This window comes from Panthera pardus, unplaced genomic scaffold (genome assembly GCF_024362965.1).
Source record: "Panthera pardus isolate Hobbes unplaced genomic scaffold, ASM2436296v1 HiC_scaffold_7, whole genome shotgun sequence".
NCBI lineage: Eukaryota > Metazoa > Chordata > Mammalia > Carnivora > Felidae > Panthera > Panthera pardus.
Window position 1 is genome coordinate 35,177,732 of NW_026527002.1, and position 24,310 is coordinate 35,202,041.

The window sequence follows — 24,310 nt, forward strand, 5'->3', positions numbered from 1 at the left end:
TTTTCCAAATTTAAATTTATTTGACAACCTTTTGCCTTGTTTTCCCACTAAACATCTCTTTCCATCTTCTAAAGCTAGTGTTTTACCAACACAGGTTTGGGAAGTGACATACTTAATTCATTATCTCAGGTATTTTGGCTGAAATCAGAAAAAAATAAGCATTTCCTGGTCTTTTTTGGATATTTTCCTATTCTAGGTCTATGGAAGATTCTTTATCTATTGAGTTCTGGGGTTTTGTACATAAGGTTTTGCTATAGTTCCTAGAAACATCCATTCAAGTAACATCTGGAATATTAGCAATTCCTCCATCCTCAATGTTTACATGGAAAAGAGAAAAAGATTGTTTCATGAAGTATTCCAATAAGTAAGCCACAAGGCAGATTTTATCCAAAGAGGGAAATACCCTGTTACAGGTATTTGTCACAGATTCTCACCAAAAGAAGATGAGAACAGTTCTGATGGAAAGATCAGGAAAAGCTTCATGGAGAAGACTGAGCTAATATAATGGTGACTGGGCCTGTTTTCTGAAGACAAGAAGGCAGAATCATTAGTGTAATGTTCTACCAATTTTGAAGTATATTTTCTTTCACATTTAGTTCATGGGAACATCTGCTTTAAAAATATTTCTGAATATTTCTTTCTCACAGAACATTCTATGATGAATATAGAATGGTTACTCTGGTTAAATTTCAAGATATCATCTCTTCAGTAAATATTTCATTTGTGTTTACAATAGACATACATGTCAACTGGTTCCTGCACTTGACCATAAAGAAGGCTCTCAGGGGCACCTGGGTGGTTCAGTCAGTTAAGAGTCCGACTCTTGATTTTGGGTCACGTCATGATCACAGGGTTTGTGAGATCGAGCCCCATGTCAGGCTCTATACTGGCAGGGCAGAGGCCGTTTGGAATTCTCTGTCTCCTTCTCTCTCTCTCCCCTGCCCCGCTCATGAGCATACTCTTTCTCTCTCAAAATAAATAAACATTAAAAAAAGAAAAGAAAAGAAAAGAAAACCTCTCAGAGAGAAAATGTTTAATGCCTCATTTTCACAGATTCTAAGAAAAACTTTTTTTTGCATTTTACATCTCTAAAATCAGAATGTACTTTACAGTAGATACTGTATCAAAGTTTACTTGGTAGGGTTTTTCCCTCCATGATAGATTAAATAATGACTTACTTATAATAAATGTTATTTTTGGATATAAACTACAGCTTAAAGTAAGCTTTTCAATATTGCTATGTCAGAAGTTTTGAACAATTACAAATCCTGGGGACAATGGGATCACACCCTGTGTGTCATTTAAGAAAGATTAACTACATTCTTAGAAACCAGGTTTGTTCTCTGAGAAGTAGTTGTAGCGATGTTCTTATAACGATACCAGTAATTTATATAGGCTTTTGTAGCTATAAATAAATTTATACACATACATTATTTTATTTTATTTCATTTAAGTCCCTCAACAATCTTTTATACTGCATATTACAATGCTTTCTATGATGATGTCCTAACCATAGATTTAGTATGTATAGTCACTCAACTCAGTTAAAAGATAATGATTTAGTCACATTCACTCTTTTGAAAAGTTGCAGAGTTGAAACTCTAATACTCTCAGCTTCATAGTTTAGCATGTTAGTGTTATTGTTTCCCTTGGGCATAGCATTCTTACTCTCAGTACTCTCTCTCAATCTCTTAACATACTTAAGTATAATTTTCCTTCTTCCCTCCTTCTGTTCAGTCATTTGCCCACCAACACTTTTTTGAGCACCTATATTATATGCCAAGCACATAAGATTCATAGAGATCACAATTTCAAGAAAATATTAATGGAATGTGAATTCTATTACACTCTCTTGTAGGAACATAATTCTGGTATGAATTTATCAGAGTAAAAACATTCCTCCCTTTCGTCACTGACAGATAATGCAAAATTATAATTTGGGATTATTTCACAATTTTTGAAACACTCAGTGTAGGCTTGGACCCTCAGTTATCTGCTATGTGGCAGTTTTGATATATATCCAGTAAACTTGAATGTGATTAGAATCATCTAACTATATTCAGAGCTGTCTTATAAGAGGTGCTGAAGCTTATTCATAAATACAAGTTAGCATTTTAATTTCCAACATATTTGAACATATTTCAAAATGAACAAAAAGCTCATCCCACTGATGTTTTTCTCCCTGAAAAATAAGTTTACGGGTTCCCTGAGAAGCATATTAACATATGCAGATGAAACCTGGGTAAATAAACTATTTGGGGGTTTATAGTTTAGATATTATAATGGAAAAAAATGGAATTTTGTGCAGGATGGTCAGCAAATGATAAAACCTATTATAAATGAAATTTATAGTTTTTTTTCTTCCGATATATCAGTTATCTCTAATGTAGAATTATGACTTTAGATTGCTGATTCTTTGAGAAAAGCACTGCAAATCAATGCTTCAAAATAAATTATGATTAGAAATGAGATTTATTCATTTTATTTGACTTAAGCATGGGTCACATCCATAAGAGACAAAAGTTGTCCATGTAATGGTATATAGCATTTTGTTAAATTTCTCTGCTAAGAAAAAATGGTATAGAAAATTCTGGAATGGTATACATACCAAATTCAAACTGAACAAAAAATGGCTCCAAGGGTAATTTCACGTGACCCAGCCATTTCTTCATCTTACTTTGTCTCATCTGTACTCCAGAGTCAAGACTACTCGCTTCTGTTAAGTTACACAAAATACAGCACCTCTTCTTTTTTCATACCCAAATAATTATACAAAGTCCCACTCTTCAGAAACATTCTTAGTGATGCAACAGAATTGGAGATACCAATTTACACTGTGTTGAATGATCTTAAAAACACATATATTGAGTAATTGCTTCATAAACACACAAGTTAAGCTGAAGGAAATAAATGTTTTTCTGTTTGACTATTAAGGGTGATAATAGTAAAAACAAATGTGGATCTAAATTTTGTCTTTCTTTGAACATATCTTAAACTTGTTAAAAGTTAAGCTTAGAATGAAGTATGGCCATAGGGAATGTATCTGTGAGAAGATGCTGACAGATGAGTTAGAAACATAGCCTTTTAGAGTTAAATGCTATGAGGATCAAAATGTATCCAAGTATCAAATTATAGTGTATTAAGAAAAGGGCAAGTAGGAATCTGAGGAAGTGAGTTCCAGGCTGTATGTGAAATAGTGAAATACTGGAAATTTTAATCTGACTTTACAGATCTATTTAAAGAGCCATCATTTCAACTATTCATCTTTAGCTATCTGTACACTTAGGACATTTGATGTAGTCCCCTGCTATCAATACAATTTATGTCAATCATTCTCCAGTGTGTACCTCAGACTGACCTTTCCACTGAGGCAAACTCAAGCTATCCAGGTACCCACTTAATTCCTCCAGTTGGTGTGTGAAACAGACATCTCAAACTAAATATGCACATTTTCAATCTTTTAATCCCCTTTCCCCAATATTCCTTCCCCAGTCTGCTCTATCTCCAGAAAGGGCACCACCGTTTCCATTTTTGAGGTGAAAAACCTAGAAGTTATCTTTAATTTGCTTTTTTCTCACCCCTAAAATCCAAGCCATAAGAAAGACTGTTCTGATTACACTCAAAATATATCATGTACCCATTCCTTTTCCTCCATCTCCACCGCTACCATCGTATCCTCCTGTACGACTCCAACAGCCTCCCGGTGACCCTCTGCTTCCACTCTTGAAGCCCATTCTTTACTCAGAAGCCACAGTGATGTCTGTGAATACACATCAGATCATCTTGCTTTCCTGCTGAAAATGCCTTCCATACTTTTTCACTGGACTAGAATCAAATCCAACACATTTGTCATGGTCTATAGGGCTCCATATAATCTGGCCCATGCTTACCTATTTGACTTACCGATTACCTTTACCACTTAACTGGCTATGTTGTAGCCACAATGTTTTACTGGATTTAAATATTCCAGTATTATTGCTTTTGCACTACTTGTTATCTGCCTACAACATATTGTTCCAAACAGTTTCCTGTGGCTGAAACTTCACCCATCCAAGGCCCCACTCTTGTGTCTCCTTCAGCAAGGGCTCTGACTTCTACACCAATTTTCCAAACACTGCTTCCCACCCATGAGTCTCTATCACATTATCACTTTGCTTTATTTCTTTGTAGCATTTCTCAGTGTTAAAAGATTAGGCTCATTTACTTGTTTCCTGCGTACTATTGCCTCCTTTAATAGAAGCTAAGTGCCACGGAAGCAGAAGCCTTGTGGTCCTTTCTTGAGAACACATGTCAGTCACATCATATGTGCTCAAAATATTTTTTTGAATAAATGAATGAGGGCTGTGCCGGGAGTACTATAGAAACCTTAAGGAAGTGGGAATTAGAGCTGTTGAGAATTGAAAAGTCTGTCTCATATTCATACTATCAGCATGGGCAGTTGGGTTAGAGAAGGATGAATTCCTGTGGAGTGTAATTGAGTTTGTCTACACGCTGGTAGGACATGGACAGGATGCGGGGCTGACATATGGTAGCACTTGGACCGAATCATATTAAATCTGTGCTTTGTATGTCTAGAAAATTAAATAATGATTCTGATTTTGAGTGCTCTTCTAGTATATTTGTACTTTCCCACTCACTACACTACCTACTATTATTGCCTTACATACTATTGCTGTACCTGGTAGTATATACATTATTTGCTTGGCCCCTTAAGGCAGTTGAGTTTTTTACACCTGGACTAGATGATTTCTAAAATCTCCTTCTTCTCTTAGCTTTAGAGAAATAGAAACCAATTAATCAGCAATCATCCATCCCCTGCCACCCTTCTTAAGCAGAAAGAGCAGTAGGAGAAGAGGGAGAAGTAAGGACAAAGCAATATTCAGTGTTTTCTCTCAAAAATATACTCGGAAAATAAATAAAATGTTAAAAAAATTGATAGGTATTAAAAATATACAGTCTATAAGGAATAAAGACTCACTGAATTCTTATATAAAAGTGACAACCAAATTGTTGTTCATATGTTTCAGTCAGGTAGTTTAATGTCTTATCCATCTACTTATAATCTAGAATGAAAGTATTGAAAAATTGTGATTTTGGAATTATAGAATTATATGAATATGAAGGAATCTGCTTATAAGCCACCTGTGACTCATGAAATGTTACAGAAGATCACACACATGGAAATTAATTGGATTCTTGCTTATAAATATTAAAACATTTTTTTAAATGTTTATTTATTTTTGAGAGAGAGAGAGAGAGAGAAAGAGAGAGAGAGAGAGAGAGAGAGAGCAGGAGTGGGGGAGAGGCAGAGAGAGAGGGAGACACAAAATCTGAAGCAGGCTCCAGGCTCTGAGCTGTAGAACTTGTGAACCCTGAGATCGTGACCTGAGCCAAAGTAAGATGCTTAACTGACTGAGCCACTGGGAGCACCAACTTATAAATATTTTTTAAACCTATAAAAAAAGTTATTTAGGCAGAGCTTAAAACAAAATATTTCTCCATATTTTGTTATATTTGCATGTAGCAAGCGTCTCAAGTAGGAAACAAATGAACTAAAACTCCTTTTCCCGTTTACTATGGCCTTCATTCTAGTATGAATTTGGTATCTAACCTTCATTGATTTCACTTATTTGAGGCAGTGCACATTTAGTTTCTAAACTTAAATTTTTCAATAAGTGCTGAATTTTAGGTTGGAAACATTTTAAAAGTAGTATTGGCATGTGTGAGAAAACAAAACAAAACAGGCTTTCTGATCATAGAATGGCAGTTTTTGTTACCATCTGGGAAATCCTCATTAAAACTGTTACATGAAATGTCCTGCAGAAGTGTGTTTTGTCAGCCTTTTGTTTCTATGCCTTTCTCCATCCCCCACCCCCCAAAAAACCCAACAAAACACTCCTTATTGAACCTGGTCCTGAAAGGGTACATTCAAGCAATTAAACTGGCTGGGGGCTTAAACTCTAACAACCTTCAGGGTTGTTATTTTAAGGAATATGTTATAAGTCTGCAGATTTATTTTCATTAGTGGTCACCATGCTGTGGCCATCAATTTCTTCTTTCTTCTTTCATACTCTACCCACTTATATCTTGCTGAGAATCAACTTTTTGTGGCTATAAGTAGCATCTTCTCCTTCAATAGATTTTTTGTTTGATAGACCTTTTTTGTTTTGTGATTTGGCAAGAAACACGTAGCAAAACTTTAGTTTCATGATATTGCTTGCAAGTTTACGAACATTTTGCTATAGAAGTATACACAAATCAAATGTATAGAAAGTTGGTAACAGAATAAATTAAAAAGTATATAGTCTAATCCATGAAGATAAATTATAGGAGTTTTTTGTTCACAGATAAAGCTCCATGTCTGAAATCATTTGCAATTAAAAAATTACAAATTGCAAAATAAAGGGGCACCTGGGTGGTTCAGTCGGTTAAGCATCCGACTTCGACTCAGGTCATGATCTCACAGCTCGTGAGTTTGAGCCCTGCATCGGGCTCTGTGCTGACAGCTCAGGGCCTGGAGCCTGCTTCAGATTCTGTGTCTCCCTCTCTCTCTTTCCCTCCCCTGCTCATGCTCTATCTCCATAAAATTAATTAAAATTAATTAATTAAACATAAGTAAACCTTAAAAAAATTTTAAGTTTAAAAAAAAAACACATCATAAAATAAAGTTTATATCCTTACATATTTTTCTACTAAAGTTGGAGACATATTATAGGGTTAAACAAGATTTGCCAAAAGTCTTTGCCAAGATTATAAGGCAAACTCAATACTAGGTGTTGCACATTAAAGCCTGTTGTTCCTATGTGTGTTTGTGTGTATGTGTATGTATATTTTTAAGTTTATTTATTTATTGAGAGAGAGAGAGAAAGCCGGGATGGGGCAGACAGACAGGGAGAGAGAGAATCCCAAGCAGGCTCTGGGCTGTCAGCACAGGGTCCGACGCTGGGCTCAATCCCAAGAACCATGAGACTGTGACCTGAGCTGAAATCAAAGTCAGACGCTAAACCGACTCAGCCACCCAGGCACTCCTACTTATGTATTTTTAATTTACTATAAAATGCATACTTAAGTCTTCTACATACAAAAAATTATACTGAGTGTCACATTTGACCCAGCTAGTAGTAGTGTAATTAAAAATTTATTTTTCATCTCTATTACTTCTTCTACCTAATACTAAATTAAACCAATAAAAAACAGACTTCTAGTTACATTTTATGTGCAATTTATATCAAAAATGCACAGGAGTGGAGCCTAGTAGATGCCACAAGTCATAAGACTAGTATAGTTCACTCAATTTTTACTAATGCCATATAAGAAAATGAAAAGAAAGGAAAAGAAAAGAAAGAAAGTTACAGGGAAGGGATATTAATTACACTTTAAGCTAAGTGATAGCTCATAACACCTGTTTGTAGGTACCTAAACAATCAGCTTCTTAAGAACTAGAACCCATGACTAAACTGGATTATTTGAAAATGCTCAGTTAATTACATGCAGAGTGTAAAACTTTAATTTTGAATACGAAAACAAGCAAACAAAACAGACTGTGCGATAAAGTGCTTTTAAAATAAAGTTAAGTAAAACGTCAAGAAAATGCATTGCAGGATTACAGATATGCTGCCTACACAGATTTATAGGCATGATAAGTGATGGAGAAGAGGAAGAACATGTACATTCCTAAGAAGGTCATATTATGTGGGTATATTACAGGAATATTATCTTGAATGTTGTTTAAAAATACTTTTGATTTCATTCATTCTTGTCTTTATATCACACAGATTCTTAATCAACAATACACATCCACTATAGAGGAGAAATATTAGCTTCTCTAAACATTAGTTAACTGTCTTTCCCAAGTGAAATGTGTACTGACCTGTCCCCCTTGAAGAAATAGGTTTTCCCAACGTCTTCCCACCAAATGGCTGAATCAATTCCATGCGGGGGAGTTCCACTCCCAAGAGTAATCAAGTCATGAGGATAGCCGGGTTGTAGGGTTGTATCCTTAAACACCCAATATTTGTTACCTGTATGAAATAAGTGAAAATGCAGAATACAATCATTTAATGTCAGAAATTAGACTATATCTATTAACACAATGCATTTAAAATCATTTTACATGAAATCCATAAAATAACTAAGTAGTAGTCACTTTTGGCACTTCGATGTTATTGTTGAAAGACTGTCTTCAAAAGTGGATAAAATGAGTAACTATGTAATAATGGAATCAGAATCTGTGAATTAACTCAAGAAACACAAAATATCTACAACTTGCCATAATACAACAATTCTGAATCAAGAATCAGGAGTTTTCCTCTAGGAATTGGAGGCTCTATTTTTTCTATGAGGCTAAATCATTCCTGTGTTTTGTGCATTCTGTGTATCCTCAGATTGCTTTACTGAGTATAACCTGTACTCCATTGAAACACATCCTCCAGGCTGCTCTTTTCCTATTATTATAAACATTCACAAGGTCCTTTGGTCTTATAAAGTCATTTTCCTTTCACCGTATGTGCTCTATCCCTCTCTTTAAGAGTGGTAGCCTAGGGGCACCTGGGTGGCTCAGTCGGTTAAGAGTGGTAGCCTAGGGGAAGAGAATTTTAACCCTAACCTTGTTTGGAATTGCCAGAGCATGGCGATATTAACAAGAAGACAAACTTTAGTCAGTTTTATTGCTGTTTTGAAATTATCTGTAGGCAACACACTTCCTCACATCCTATCCCACTGGCCAACTGTGCTTACCACTCCCCTCTTTGGTACTGCCTCTCAAGAAGTCTACAACCATTCCTCATTCCACTGAAAGTTGACTTAATACCAACTTTCCCCTGAGAATTTTTGCTCTGGAGTTGCCAATGCTTTCCAAGGAAATCATTCTCCACCCCTATCTATTGACACAGTTGCCCAGTTAAAGTACTTTTCTCTCTAAGCTGCTAGAAACAATTTTTTTTTTTTTTTTTTTTGGTGGTCGGGGTAATTTTTTCTTAAGCTGCTCCTTTGTGTTTTTGTTTTTTATTAATGTTTATTTGTGAGAGAGAGAGAGAAAGAGAGAGAGAGAGAGCTAGCAGGGGAGGGGCAGAGAAAGGGAAGAAGACAGAGAATTCCAAGCAGGCTCTATGCTGTCAGCACAGAGCCCATTGCAGGGCTCCAACTCATGAACTGTGAGATCATGACCTGAGCTGAAATAAAGAGTCAGTCGCTTAACTGACTGAACCCAAACGCCCCTCCTTTCTGTTTTACTTTTCCTCTCAGTTCTTTTTATTATTATTATTAATATTCTTATTATTATTTTAATTTTGAAAAAGAGAAAGAGAGAGGGTGCACAAGTGGGGGAGGAACAGAGAGAGAGGGAGAGAAAGAATTTCAAGCAGGCTCTGTACTGATAATGCAGAGCTCAACTCGGGGCTCAAACCTATGAACTGTGAGATCATGACCTGAGCTGAAACCAAGAGTTGAATGCTTACACGACTGAGTCACCCAGGCGCCCCTTCTTCCCAGTTCTTAAATGTTGACATTTCCCAAGCCTTTTTTTTCTGCCCTCTTCTCTTATTCTAAATTCTAAATCGGAAGTAGGGGCTGGGAGTGATGATCCCACACTTAAATACTTTCAAGGGCGAGCTTATAACTAGAGTGGATGAGGTATCCAAATACTGAGACACATCCATAAAAGTCAGCAAATATACATTGCCCTAAAATTCTATCTACCACCCACACCAACATAGGATACACTGACAAAGTGTATCCTATGCTCCTTCTAATAGATGTAAGACTTACTTGTTACAATATTTCAATACTACCCCTAGATGAGGACTATGATAACCTGAACACAACAGAAAGCAAAAGCAAAACAAAACAAAAAAATAACCCCCCCAACAAACAAACAAACAAACAAACAAACAAACAAACAAAAACATGTCTTCAGGCTAGATTCAGTTAGGTGTCTTTAGTTTGTAACTAGGAGTAATCTTCAAAAAAAATTTTTTTTAATGTTTAATTTTGAGACAGAGTGTGAGTGGGGGAAGGACAGAGAGAGAGGGAGCACGCTCCAGGCTCTGAACTGTCATCAGCACAGAGCCCAGCGTGGGGCTCGAACTCACTGACTGCAAGATCATGACCTGAGCCGAAGTCAGATGCTTAACCAACTGAGCCACCCAGACGCCCCAGTAGGAGTAATCTTATTTACTCCAAGAGCTTCTACTGCCATTTGCTACCATATGTAAAAAACAACATTTATTGAGTACCTTCAGTGTCCCAATTATCATGTTAAGTACTAAGGGTACTAAAGAGAAGAAGACAGACCTGGTCACTATCCTAATCATCCTGCATTCTACTGGATTAGGCAGATGAAACCAAAGATACAAAAATATAATTGTAGTAGTTGAAAACTACTGAATGCTGTGAAGGAAATACATCAGGGGGTGAGAAAAAAGAAATCCTAAGGGGGACACTCCTTCAAGTAAAGCAATCAGGAAAGCTTCTCTGAAGAAACAACACTTAAACCAAAATTTAAAGAAAGAGAAGATGGTATCTATGCAAAGAATGTCAAGAATAGTATCCTAAGCAAAGGAGTTTGGTATGATTAAAAATGAACAGATCAGCGGAGTGTACTGAACAAAAAGAGAGTGGTACTGAAAATGTATGTGGTGGGTTTTAGTCTTATTTGAGCACACTGAAACCATCAAAGAGTGAATGAATGGAGGGATATGATCCGTTTTGTATTTTCAAAAGATGATTTTTTTTTGCCTTTTGTGAAAAAGAGATTCTAAGGCAAAGAATGGAAATGAGAAGACCCGCTAATGCTCTTTCGCAAGAATTAATTAGTTGAATCTTTCATCAAAACTTACTTTAGTGCACTTACTAGGCACTATTTTAGGCACTAGAGATGCAGCACTGAATAACAAGGGCACCACCTCTGCTTTATGGAGCTTAGATTCTACCCAATGGGTATGGGAAAACTGAACTTAGACAAGCAAACAAAGGTAATTTCAGAGAGAAAAGTACTATAAAAAAAATATGCCTTAATGTAAAAGTGATGGGATGGGAAGAATTGCTTGTATCAGACACGGGAAAGATCCCTTTATTCAAATGAGGCTGATTTGTAACTTACATAATTCAAAAAAGCCAACTCAGTGAAGATGGTTTGATGGGGTGGAAACACCAAGGACAAATGCCTTAATGGGAAGAACCTTGTTAGAGAGCTAGGATACAATGTTGTTGGAATGTATGGGAAGGGTAGAGGTAAGGATCATGTGGCCTTTATCAAATTTTGAACTTCATTCTAAAGTGAAATAGGAAGCCACTAAATAGTTAAATTAAAAAATTCTTTGCTAGTAGCCTATAATCAGGTGACAGCAATACTGATGGAAAGGAGAAAATGGACTTATGATGCATTTTGGAGATGGAATTGATAGGCATTACTGTTCGGTTGGCTGTGGGGAATTAAAAAACAGATAGGATCAAGGATAATCCTCAAATTCTGACTTTTGTAAGCAAGAGAAGAATTGTGATATAAAATAAGCCAAAGAAGACTGTGGTGGATGGGCTATAGGGGGCTCAAATCAAGAGTTTGAGATGTCAGTGAGATATTGAAATGAAGTCAAGGAAGCAACTGGATATGTGAGTTTGAAGATAACAATTTGTAAAGTCACAAGCATAAATATGGTGTTTACTAATTTAGGATTTATGTATATATATATATACATATATATATATACATACATATATATACGTATATATATATATATATATATATACATATATATATATATGTATATATATATATGTATATATATATATATATATATATAGAGAGAGAGAGAGAGAGAGAGAGAGAAGAATATATATAAAATAATATATAGAGAATATATAGAGGAAAGGTGAAGAGGAACCAGAATTGGGCTTCTAGAAATCTATGTCCCTCAAAGAGGAGGCAAATGCAAAGGAGGCAGACGAGGCAGGGAGGAAGACTAAAGTAAAAGAAAACCTTAGAAGTCAAAAAAGAGAGTGGCCATCAATGGCTATCTGTAATCCTAACAGCTCTTGAAAGCCAAATGGTATATATAGGTATCTACTGGGATTTTCTATAAAGTTGACCCACAAGTTCAAATTTGAACTCATCAAAGGACCTTTCTTCTTGTTTCAACTATTTGGGTGGATGACACACTAATTATTCTGTATGTAGTAATGCAGTAAACATCTGCAGGCTTCCTGTTTATTGTTTTTCATATCTGATGGATCATAATATTTAGCTAATTTGATTACTAAACTCTTCCTTGATCCTGTCCCTTGCAGTCCATTCATATTGTCACTGGTACTAGGTAAGCTTTTCAGTTATCCCTTCTAAAGGTGATTGTCTTGCTCCCATGCTGTGAAGTAGGTCTCATTATACTCCATATCTCCCCCATACATTACCATCCAAGCCTAGAGCCAGTCAAAATTCTGTAGGGTTATGGATTATAGGTTAGGCAGATGGGCAGGGATGAGCAGACCCATCTGTTCTTCTTTCTTGGGAACATGATCCAGGGAATATTGAGAGACACTCCCATTCAGCAGAGGGAATTGACTATTCATTATATGGTCTGAGGCTTGAGAAGCCATGATGGCCATAGGCAAGCAGACATTATGAGGATGTATAAATTGAGTAACCAAAGACGTGAATTGAAACAGAAAACAGAATGGAATAGATGCAAAGAGCAAAAGTACACATAGGAGAGAGATCAGGAGGCCTGAGAAAGAGATGGCAAGTGTAACAGTTCTTGAGTGAATTACTGTCACACATCCCACATCCACCCTAAACTCAATTAATCCTGTTGGGTTATTTTTTCTTTTAACTGAGTAAGATTATTCAGTATAAATTTCGGCCATGCAAACACCGCACCAGGTATCTGATGTGCTTAAGCTCAAGTCTGTTAGCCAAAGTCCTGGGTTTTAGCCAGTGCACCATTCTGTCTTCCATCCATGTGCCTTGAGAGCGACATTTTAATGTTCTAACTTGCATCATTTCAATAACTTTCTTTTTTAAAAATAAATGTTTATTTTTATTTTTGAGAGAGAAAGCATGAGCAGGGGAGGGGCAGAGAGAGAGGGGGCAGAGATCTGAAGCAGGCTTCATGCTGACAGCAATGAGCCCGATGTGGGGCTCAAAACCATGAACCATGAGATCATGACCTGAGCAGAAGTCAGACACTCAATGGACTGAGCCACCCAGGACCCCAATAAGTTTTTTTTGTCTCCTTGACTCCAGTCTCACTTTTATCTGTCTTCCACAAGGTCATTAGAGGGATCTCTCTAAAATGCACACCTGATTTTATCTCTCTTTTTGTTTAAACTTTTCAGTGGTTTGTCATTGCATTCAGCATAAAACCCAAATTCATCTATGTCATTTCAGGGTTCTTCTCAATATAAATCTCTTATTTCATCTACATTCCATTTATTTCCGTTTCTGGAAAATGGGTACGACTCTTTCAAAACTTCACTTAACATCATTTCTCTGGAAAGCAGTTCCTATCTGAGTAAGGTGGGCCTCTCACATTTCCAGAGTACCCAGGCTTCTTCTTTATCATATTACTTAGTGCACTTTTAGTACATATAATTTAGTGCATTAATGGATCACAAGCCTGCCACCTGCTCTAGGCTGTGAACAACTTGATGTGGACAAACACTGTAACTGGCACTTCCTGCAGTACCTTATGTATAATGGTTGAAAATTAGTAGGTGCTTAATAAATGGTTATTAATTCAAAGACCCATGTTTAGTATACACAAATAACCAAAGATAAGATGAAAACAAAAACAAAAAGTCTACATAAATTACATTGTGGGCCTGGTCTTGAATCTTGTTAGTAGAGCAGAAAAAAATGAGTTTTATAACCACTAAAGAAGTCTAAGAAAATAAAAAGGCATGTCCCCGTATTATGTTGAAGGTTATTTAATTAATTATATTTAACTCTGTGTTGGGAAATACTATCATAAAAATGTACCCCTATCCTGAGCCATTGTTTAATTTGAATATTTTGGTAAAGAAAAAAACACATCCCAAGGGCCCAGATCACTTCCTGGCCACAATCAGTGAGATGGAAAATCCAGACAGCTGTTTCTCAGCTTGCTATATATTTTAGTCATATCTATGTGTCATTTAAAATACAAAGTCTTGAAACAATACAATGAAAATAAAGTCCTGCTCTGTGTGCTGCCTATACCTCAGTGACTATTACGTTCTTTCCTGTCGTCTCAGTTTTAATTAGGAAAGGATAATACAGTTCCAATGCCTCCCATGCTAGCTATTTAGAGTAAACCTGTTATCAGCTATACTCAATTGGTTATCTGTTCTTTTAAGCAGAAACATTCTAGCATGCTTTAGAATACTTCCGTTTGTAGTTCCTTATCTCTATCCTATCCATGAAAATTTCTTCATACTCTTTCCAGGCTTTGTAGTGATATCGAGAGGCTCATAGATACCCAGGATGCCCTGGTGCATGTAGCATGAAAGAATGTTTACAGAAGCCTAATTTATGTTTTCCAGGGTGTCTCAGAAGGCAATAATGTGTGAAAAAAGAATAACAGTTACAGTCTTCCAGGAAATTCTTGTTATTAAAGTAAAACAACTCTTAAAAAATGTGTTTCAGAAGTACTTGCCTATACTAGTGGTCAAGAGTTTTCAGTCAATAAAAAGGAGAAACAATGAGCCTTTCACTTTTAATAATCAAGGCCTTTGTATAGAAGATTTCAATTAACTGCTCCTCCCCCCCTCCGTTTGGAACATAGCAGGGGATTTTTTTTAATGCACTTATAGTCCCTTCAAAAAACAAAACAAAACAGAAAACTCATCAGCAAATATTTGCTATAAGGTTACATTATGAGATCCCAGCAGTTAAACACAAAAAATGTTAAAAATAACACCTTGGCTGCTGAATATTTGTGGTTTAGAATTCAAGAAAATAACTCAACAATGATTATGAGTTATACATTTAATTCTCCAGGTGTTAATTAAGGAAATACAATTATACAATGCTTTTTGTATCTTGATGAGGTAAGATTTTCACACAACATTGAAGTAATTTTGTTTCTCTTTTTAAGAGTTTTGATTAAGTATGTGAGATTCATATTCAATTCTTTTTTTGTTGTTACATTGGAGAGGTAGATTTTTAACTACCTTACGATCAGACATTCTGCTTCTCAAGGAAAATATTGCCTCTTTGGCAGAATGAAGGCATTTACTGGATTTCCTACAAGGTTGACATATTCTGGAGCAAGTGGAAAGAACTGGTCCTTACTGACATTGTACTTGGCAGAATGCAGGGGAAAATATCAACAAGTCTGAGTTAAAGACAGAGAAGCTTTATAAATAAAAAGAATAACCTCAAAGAATGTTTACAGTTGGAGATGACTTTACAGACCATCTATTCCAGTAATTCCTCAGTGAGATTCATCCATCCATCCATCCATCCATCCATCCATCCATCCATTCATCCATCCATGCAATGTCTGTTTATTACGAGGCTCTTATAGGCAGTCACTGAACTTGGAGCTATAGATACCAATGAAGGAAACACACAGATTCTTGCTCTTGTAAAACTGATGGACCAGCAGAGGAAGTAGACACTAAACAAATAATCCCATGAAGAATTTTTAAATTACATGCTTATTCTTAAAAGGAAAACTGTAGTGTCTAATGATTTTTTAACATTTTTATCAAGCTAAATTAATACCTGCTTTTCTAACACCCTTGGACTGGCGCACTGTTACTAATGGGAGTGCACTATTTTTATTGTTCAGATGTATTAAGATCAGAAAAAAGGTTGAGAAGCCAGCCTAACACATTTATTTTACAGGCCAAAAAAGTGATGTTCTTAAAACACACAACCAGTTGCTAATATATTTGTACAACAGACCAGGTATTTTAATTCAATACTCAACTTGCTATTCCAAATTGACTCTCTTAATAGTACACATTTACACTCTGTCTGGCTTTCAGAATTGCTGATGATTTTTTCCTTCCTTCCTGCTTTATCAAGTAATCACTCCACATTTATTATTGGAAGTGTATATTAATTAATCCACTGTATTCTGCTCATGCCTTGTTCATTGTATCCTTAGTAATCAGGTACTCTTTAAAATTTATTAACTAAAAAATCAACTATATTTTTGTCTTATTAGAGTCCACAAAATTCTACTTACACATTTATATTTTGTATCTTCTATTACAACAATGGTTAGTAAACTTGGGCCACCAGCTGCTGCCTGTTTTTGTAAATAAAATTTTATCAGAAGGCAGTCACACCTATTCATTACATATTGTCTAGTCTGCTTTCACCCTACAATGAGAAAGTTTAGTAGTTATGATTGAAAAGCATATGATCCACAAGTCGAAGGTATTTGCTTTGCATCCTTTTACATTAAAAATGAAAACATTAATTCCTTAAAGCCTGGATTTTCTTCATATAAATGAAGGCTCCACTTAGATTATTCAATAACTATTGTTCATTGGGCTAATTATTGTGCAACATTGATATATGCTTGGAGAATACTTCAGAGATTTGGGGAAAAAAACTCATGAAGAATTAATATTTTCCATATTAGATGCTGTGGTGTAATGGAACATTCAACAGCCTCGAAAGTAGATAGGACTAAGGGGTGATAGCCCTGCCAATTGTTAGCTGGGAGATCTTGGAAAAGTAAAACCCGAATCTTCCTTTCCTATTGTGCACATAAGGTACTAACACCTCTCATCCAGAGCTCTTGAAATAATGAGGGATCAAATGTATAATATATCCATGCCATACCCAGATCATGGTACCCAATAAGTGGTACTTATTGTATAACACAATATTCCATCGTTCAAATTTGCTTGCTACCAATTCAAATAAATAATATCGATAATACATGATTAAGTACACAGATATACATTAGTGCCAATTATTTGGATTAAGTTGTAATTTCTGTATTGTTTACAGTCTGGTTACTCAAGAAATTTGAACAAATGGCCAACTCTGGAGGTCATATGGCTTTTTGCCACCAGCATTTATTTTTCCAGGTTTTACAACATCATCTAGTAAGCAGAGAGTTTTGAATACTTCCGCGAATGTGGCAGCCATTGCATTAGTAGCTTATTAGATTTCTCTTCGAGAAAGAACCGAGAGCACCTGGGTGGTTTAGTCGGTTAAGCGTCCAACTCTTGATTTTGGCTCAGGTCATGATCTTACAGTTGTGAGATCGAGCCCCGCATGGGGCTCCATGTTGAGTGTGGAGCCTAATTAAGATTCTCTTTCTCTCCCTCTGCCCCTGCCCCCTCTCACTTTCCCTCTCTCTCAAAATAAAACAAAATCTGAAAGAAAAAAAGAAAGAAAGATGGAAAGAATGAAAGAAAGATGGGAAGAAAAAGAGAAAAAGGAAGAAAGAAAGAAAGAAAGAAAGAAAGAAAGAAAGAAAGAAAGAGAAAAAGAAAGAAAGTGAGTTGGTCTATCATATGAAGGCCTTTGGATCTGATAATTGGGCCAAGAAGTCAGCTAAGTGGCTTTGGCGGGGCCAAAGCCATGATACTCTTCTTCAGCAGCTTCCAGCCAGTGACGGAGCATGGCACATCCTAGATCCTGGCCATTTCTGCCCTACTTGAGACTCCTCTAACGGACAGTCTTTGCTATGGAGCTCCCTATTTGGTTCTCCAAGACTCTGTCACATCCACAGCACAGTCCAAGGCTTTCTAGGCCAGTCTTGCCTTTTCCCTCTTTGCCTTCAGAGGTTTATTTCTTTTCTCGATCTTTATCTCACTGTTTGCTTCCCAGGGAACTCAAACTGACATGGTAAATAAAAGGATATGATTAAAATTTTGGATAATGAGAAAAAAAATTAGACACAGGTTTCACTGATGGGAAAATATTGTAGTTTAAAATAGGAACAAACACAGCAATAATAAAAACACACCATAGACTTTTGGATTGTTATAAATAAGCAGAGGTATATTATCAAGGGAGTTTTCAAATATTATATGTTTAGTCCCTTGGTTTAGATGATGACTTCATGTCAATATATAACATAAACATTAATATTCATATTCTTTGAATATTTAGAATTCAAGAAAATAGCACAATTCACATGCTATGAATCTATTTTTATGTGTATCAAGGGCCACTGAATGTAAATTTCTTAATCTGGTGTAGCTCTTTAGGCATAAATTTCCCATTACCTCCCATAAGGAAATAATCATTGTAATCATCTATTTATAGTAAAAGATCTTTTAGTTATTCATTGCACTATGCAAGAAAAGGTGTATTTCTACCTCAAATGAATTTCATTAGCACTCCCTAAACCTTTCAAGAGTGAGGATTTGCAAGTACCATTAAGAAGTTGCTGGTTTACAGGAGTATTTGAAATAAAGTAAGAATGTAAATTACATAAATAATGTCTTAAACGGCTATTTTCTTTGCCATCTTCCAGTGCCACATGTTAGACACCTCTTCTTTTTTAATGCATGTGTTTTGAATGACTGCATATTCCCAAACTTTATTATCCTGCTCTTTTACACCCTAGATAATTTACTTCCAATTCTGTAAGCGATTTTTGCCTCTTGAAATGAAGCTGTCAAATAAGTACTGCTTAAAATTATTAAGTCATAGCAACAATATGAATTTTGAGACTTTTCAACTACTTGATTTTGACTGTTACTGATTTTGACAACACCGGAGACTTCATTTTAAAAATTATTTTCAGTTGAGAGAATTACACCAACTCCATTTTCAACATAGATTTTTGATATTATTATCCCATAACCATTCGGCCTGAATATGACTAGTAATTGAGAATATCAACATCTGGCGTGATTGCACTCATAACATGTTACTCTATTATATTCAATTTACCTGAATGATGTTAAGATAGCTGACCAGCTGAAATTGAGGGGTTTGTACATTGGCCTCACATTCTAATACAAGCAGCTACACTGAGTACCTTGATTAGTAAAGGGAGACATTATGTCCTTTTTAAAAACAATAACACACCCATGCATATGTGAGGTAGAATGAAAAAATCCCTTAAACTATTTACCTACTTACTTATACCTGTTTAATTACACACAAATTTGAGGGCCCTTAAAGGAAAAGTATGTGACAACACAGTAAAACATAACTAAAAAATAAACAAAAATAAGAAGAGGGAAATTATAATACAGAGAGAAAATAATATAGAAAAGCAAAATAAAATAACAATGATGAAATTATTTCAAATGTGGGCATCAATCTATTTTATAGCCATTCCAATAAAAATACTTACTAGAAAATACATTCTAATCATTATAAGCAGCAAATTCTAAGATTAAATTGAAATTATATAATGTTTTAAATATATCTTCAGTAAGTGGAACGAGTCTATATTAAGACTTAGTTAATTTCTCAATCTACTATTCTCAATGACACTAGAAATGTAACCAAGAAGAGAGGTTGCTGAGAAGGAGGCATCCCTGCTCATAAAGGGGACACTCTGCTTAATTACCACTGGGCTCAAGTAAGGGACTGAAACCAGAATAGTATTAATTTGGATGATTATAATTAACACACTGTGGAACATTGAAGGAATAAAATTTTACTACCCAGAGTCACCAGAATACTTAAATTTATGAAATAGTTGAACTATTTCAACATAAACTGATGTGCTTAGTGAAGCTGTTTTTTAGTAAAGCTGTACTGTGGTACCACTGACATTCAATAAATAGCACCTATTTCAGTACATAATTTGTTAAGTTTTCACATATGTATGTATATGTCAAAATATCAATACAATCAAGATAGTGAATATACTGATCACCCTAAAATTTCTCATGCTCCTCTGTATTCCCTCCTGCTCAATTCTCACCTGTCCTCAGCAACTTTCTGTCACTATAGATCAATTTGCATTTTCTGGAGTTTAATATGAGTACTATTTTTTGTCTGAATTATTTTACAAAGCGTAATTATTTTGAGCTTCATCCATGTTGTAATGTAAGTTAGTAATTCATCCTTTTGTATTGCTAAGTAGTATTTCATTATATTGACATATCAGTTTCATCATCCATTGATCAGTTGAGGATATTTGAATTATTTCTAATTTGAGGTGATTACAAATACTTATGTTTTGAATATTGGGGTAGATATCTTTGGACATATGTTCTCATTTGTCTTGAGAAAATACCTAAGAGCGCAATGGCTGGTTCATACAGTAGCTATATATTTATGTTTTAAAGGAATTATCAACACTTGGCATGATCAGTCTTTTTAATTTTGGCCATTCTAACAAGTATGCAGTAGTATCTCATTGTGGTTTTAACTTACATCTTCCTAATGACTGATACTGTTAAGCATCTTTTTATGTGGCCATTTGCCATCCATATACCATCCCTGGTGAAGTTTCTGCTGAAATCCTTCACTCACTTTTATTGAGTTGCTTATTTTCTTTTTCAGTTTTGAGAGATCTTTATATATTCTGGATACAAGTCCTTCATATATATGGTTTGCATAAATCTAGTCATTGGCATGTCTTTTATTCTCTTCAAAGTATCTTTGAAGAGCAGAATTTTTTTTAATGTTTACTTTTGAGAAAGAGAGTGAGAGAGCTCATGACTAGGAGAGGGGCAGAGAGAGAGGGAGACAGGGGAGACAGAGAACCCCAAGCAGGTTCCATGCTGTCAGTGCAGAGCCTGATGCAGGGCTTGAACCCATGAACTGCAAGATCATGACCTGAGCCAAAATCAGGAGTCTGATGCTTAACCAACTGAGCCACCCAGGTGCCCTGAAGCGCAGAGATTTTTAATTTTGATGAAATCCAATTCATTAAGTTTTCTTTTATGGATTGTGATTTTGGCATCAAACATAAGAAATTTTGTCTAAACCAAAGTCACATATATTTGTCTCTTATTTGTTTCTAGTTGTTTTATACTTATGATTCTACATTTAGAGATGTTAGCACCATTTTTAGATAATTTCTGTATATGGTGCAAAGTTTGGATTAGAGGTTTTTTTTTTTTTTTTTTTTTTGCATATGGATATCCTATGTTTTCAGCACCATTTGTTGAAAAATTATCTTCTCTCCACTGAATTTCCTTTGTACCTCTGTCAGAATTACTTGTCTATCTGTTCTTAGTCTGTTTCTGGACTCAATTCTATTACACAGATTTCTTTTAATTGTTTATGACAATGCCACACTGATTACTATAGGTCTAAAATAAGACTTTCAGTGTTTAATTAGTGTTCTAGAAGTGGTTTTGTCTATACTAGGTCCTTTGTATTTGCACATGAATTTTAGAATCTGCATGATAATTTCTACAAAAAGCCTTCCTGGGATTTTGATTGGGACTGCACTTAATGTTCAGATAAATTTGGTGAGAGTTATAATAATACTGAGTCTTCCACATCAATAAGACATATTTTTCCATTTATTTGTCTTCTTTACTTCATTTAGCAAAAGTTTATAGTTTTCAGTGTAGAGATTATTCATATATCTTTTGGACTGATCCCTAAGTCTTTGATAGTTTTTGATGCAATTGTAATTTTTTTCTCTTAAATTTTCAATTCATGACTGTTTGCTTCTATGTGATGGGAGAAAATTCTCCATAGGTCACCTGATTTTCAGCATGTCTGGTGAGCAGAGGCAATGACTGCCTTTGTTCTAGACTATATTTCCAAATATATTTGTGTAGCAAAAACAATCTTGGGTTATAGAGTGTGTCTCCTCCACAGCAAAGGAAAGATTTGTTTATTGTCCAGTATAATATAGAAAATGTTTCCCTTTGGGATAAAATTTAAGCAGGCTTACTTCTCATTATGAAATATTTAGGTTCTCTAAGCTTGTGGTTTCTTTCCTACAATGTAACTGATTACATGTACAGGTGTCACCTGGCCCTCTTCATATCAGCCTTTGAGAATCAGGGGTTTAGGCGAGTCATACAAATGGCTATACTCTGGCTACACTTTTGTCTCTGTCTTTTTCTCTGACCCAGGAATCTTGTGTTTCTACCAATATCCATGCAAGTGAGGCAGGCCAACATGGGAGCTTACAAATAGGATAAAAAACTCAGACCCCTCACAGTTCCTGTATAGAAATACAATTACTTTTTGTATAATGATCTTATATCTTGTATACTTACTAAATTCACTTGTTCATTATAGATAATTGGTTGATTGCATCTGATTTTCAACAGTCATGTTGTCCATGAATACAGTTTTATTTATTATATCTCTTTTTTTTAACATTTTTTAAAATATTTATTTTTGAGAAAGAGACAGAGTGCAAGAGGGGTAGGGGTGCAGAGAGAGAGAGGGAGACACAGAATTGAAGTAGGCTCCAGGCTCCAAGCTGTCACCACAGAATCTGACACAGGGCTCAAACTCATGGACCATGAGATCATGGCCTGAGCTGAACTCAATGCTTAACCAACTGAGCCACTCAGGTTCCCCTCTCTTGCCTTTAAAAAAAATGTTTATTTATTTATTTTGAGAGAGAGAGAGAGAGGGAGGGAGAGGCAGACACAGAGGGAGAGAGAGAATCCCAAGCAGGATTTGTGATATCAGCACAGATGCCAACGCGGGGCTCAATGCCACAAACTATGAGATCATGACCTGAGCCAAAATCATGAGTCAGACACTCAATCGACTGAGCCACCCAGGCGCTCCTCTCTTGCCTTTTTTTACACTACATAAAATCTCCAGTACAAAACTGAATAAAATGGACAAGTGTGACATCCTTGTCTGTTCCCAGTCTTATGGGAGAGGTTAGATGCTGTGAGTTTTACCTCATCGGGTGAATATTTTTGTATCCTTATTGGAAACAACTTGATTGCTTCAGGTCTTTCAAGATTTGTTAGGTAGGAGTGGAACATGTTCCTTCTATGATAATCATTACCCACTTCTGAGAGAAGACCTTTTTCAGTACTCTATCCGATGCCCATGGAGGGGTGGCTGGTGGGAATAAGTACTGTTAGCTCTGTGTAAGAGTCAGGAACTCTTCTGTTTCATCCTATGAAGTGATTCTGACTCTACACCTCAGTAGTTTCCCGACATACATATGCTGACCAGTTTCTTCTCCCATATTTTAGGGAGTTCCTCTGCTGATGTGTGCATGCTCACTCTGTATACCTCTCTCCTTGGCATTGCTTTGTTCTGGGCACTGTAACCACCTTGTTATGCTTTGACTCTCTGCTCTGTTACCCTCAACTGAGACAGTCTTCTGAACACCACCACCTGGACCACCCCCCCAACTTGTTCTATGGCCTGGAAACTTTCCCCAAACAGGAAACTGGGACCCGGGATCATTTCTCTTTATTTCCTGACTCTCAGGTTCACTACCCTTTGTTTCTTGCTGTCCAGTGTCATGAAAATCATTGTTTTAAATACTTTGTCCAATTGTTGGTGAGTTTACGTAGGAGGGTAAATCTGATCCCTATTGTTACATCTCAGCTGGAAGCAGAGACACGTCAATATATTTTGATACACTATACTTTAACATACCAAAGAGCAAAGGTTCTGTTAAGAATATCAAGTTAATCACATATTTAGAGAATAAGTTGCTGTTGTTTGCATGATTTTATAATTTAGGTACTGACAACTCTCACTGCATATGACAAATTTGCATACATAAAATTTGGCCTAAAGTTTGGGCTGTGAATACGGACAGAGATTGGGATTTGAACTTTGTTCTTTATTCGTTCTATAAATCTTTGTGTACTGTTTACTATATCCCAGGTATTGTTTAAAACAGAGGTCAGCGAACTAGGACCAATGCCTGCTTTTGTACAGCCCATGCTCTAGGAAGAGTTTTTTTTTTTTTTTTTTTTTACATTTTTAAAGGTTAAAAGAAAGGATATGTAATAGGGGTGGCATGGGCAGCAAAGCCTAAAATATTCGTTATTTGGTCATTATTGAAAAAGTCTGTCAATCCCTGATTGAAGATACAGGGAATACAGCAGTAAAAAAGAAAAAAGAAAAAAAGAGTTGGGGAGAGAAGAACTTGCCCTTATGGAGCTGATATTCTAGCGGGAAGGATACCCATGAGCAATAAATCGGTGAAATGTATAGTTTTTAGATGGTATGTTGAGAATTAGAGCAGGGAGGGAGATTGGATTGCTAGAGATGAGCTGTAGACTGCTTCATGGCCCACTGAGCAAAACGAGGAGGATGGTTTTGGGATGAGGAATGATTTGATCCCTCAGAAAAGTTGGACTTTTTGAGGTGATCAAGGATATAAAGAGATGGTGGCAAGCTGGAATGGTCACTTTGATTGTGATTATTGTGGTGAGGGTAGCAAAGGGGGGGTGTATTAACTGAAGTCCAGAATTCTGGGGCCTTAACTCTCCTGCCAGC

The 24,310-nt window shown here is 35.9% G+C and overlaps 1 protein-coding gene across 3 annotated transcripts in view; it reads right to left on the bottom strand.

The window, feature by feature from the left end:
- MMP16 (matrix metallopeptidase 16) overlaps positions 1–24,310 on the bottom strand; it is a 310,239-nt gene that overhangs the window by 34,084 nt on the left and 251,845 nt on the right. For all 3 annotated transcript variants that reach the window (XM_019453413.2, XM_019453412.2, XM_019453411.2), the window contains exon 8: positions 7,871–8,021. In XM_019453413.2, coding sequence (XP_019308958.2) covers positions 7,871–8,021 — 151 coding nt within the window. The remainder of the gene's footprint in view (positions 1–7,870; positions 8,022–24,310) is intronic.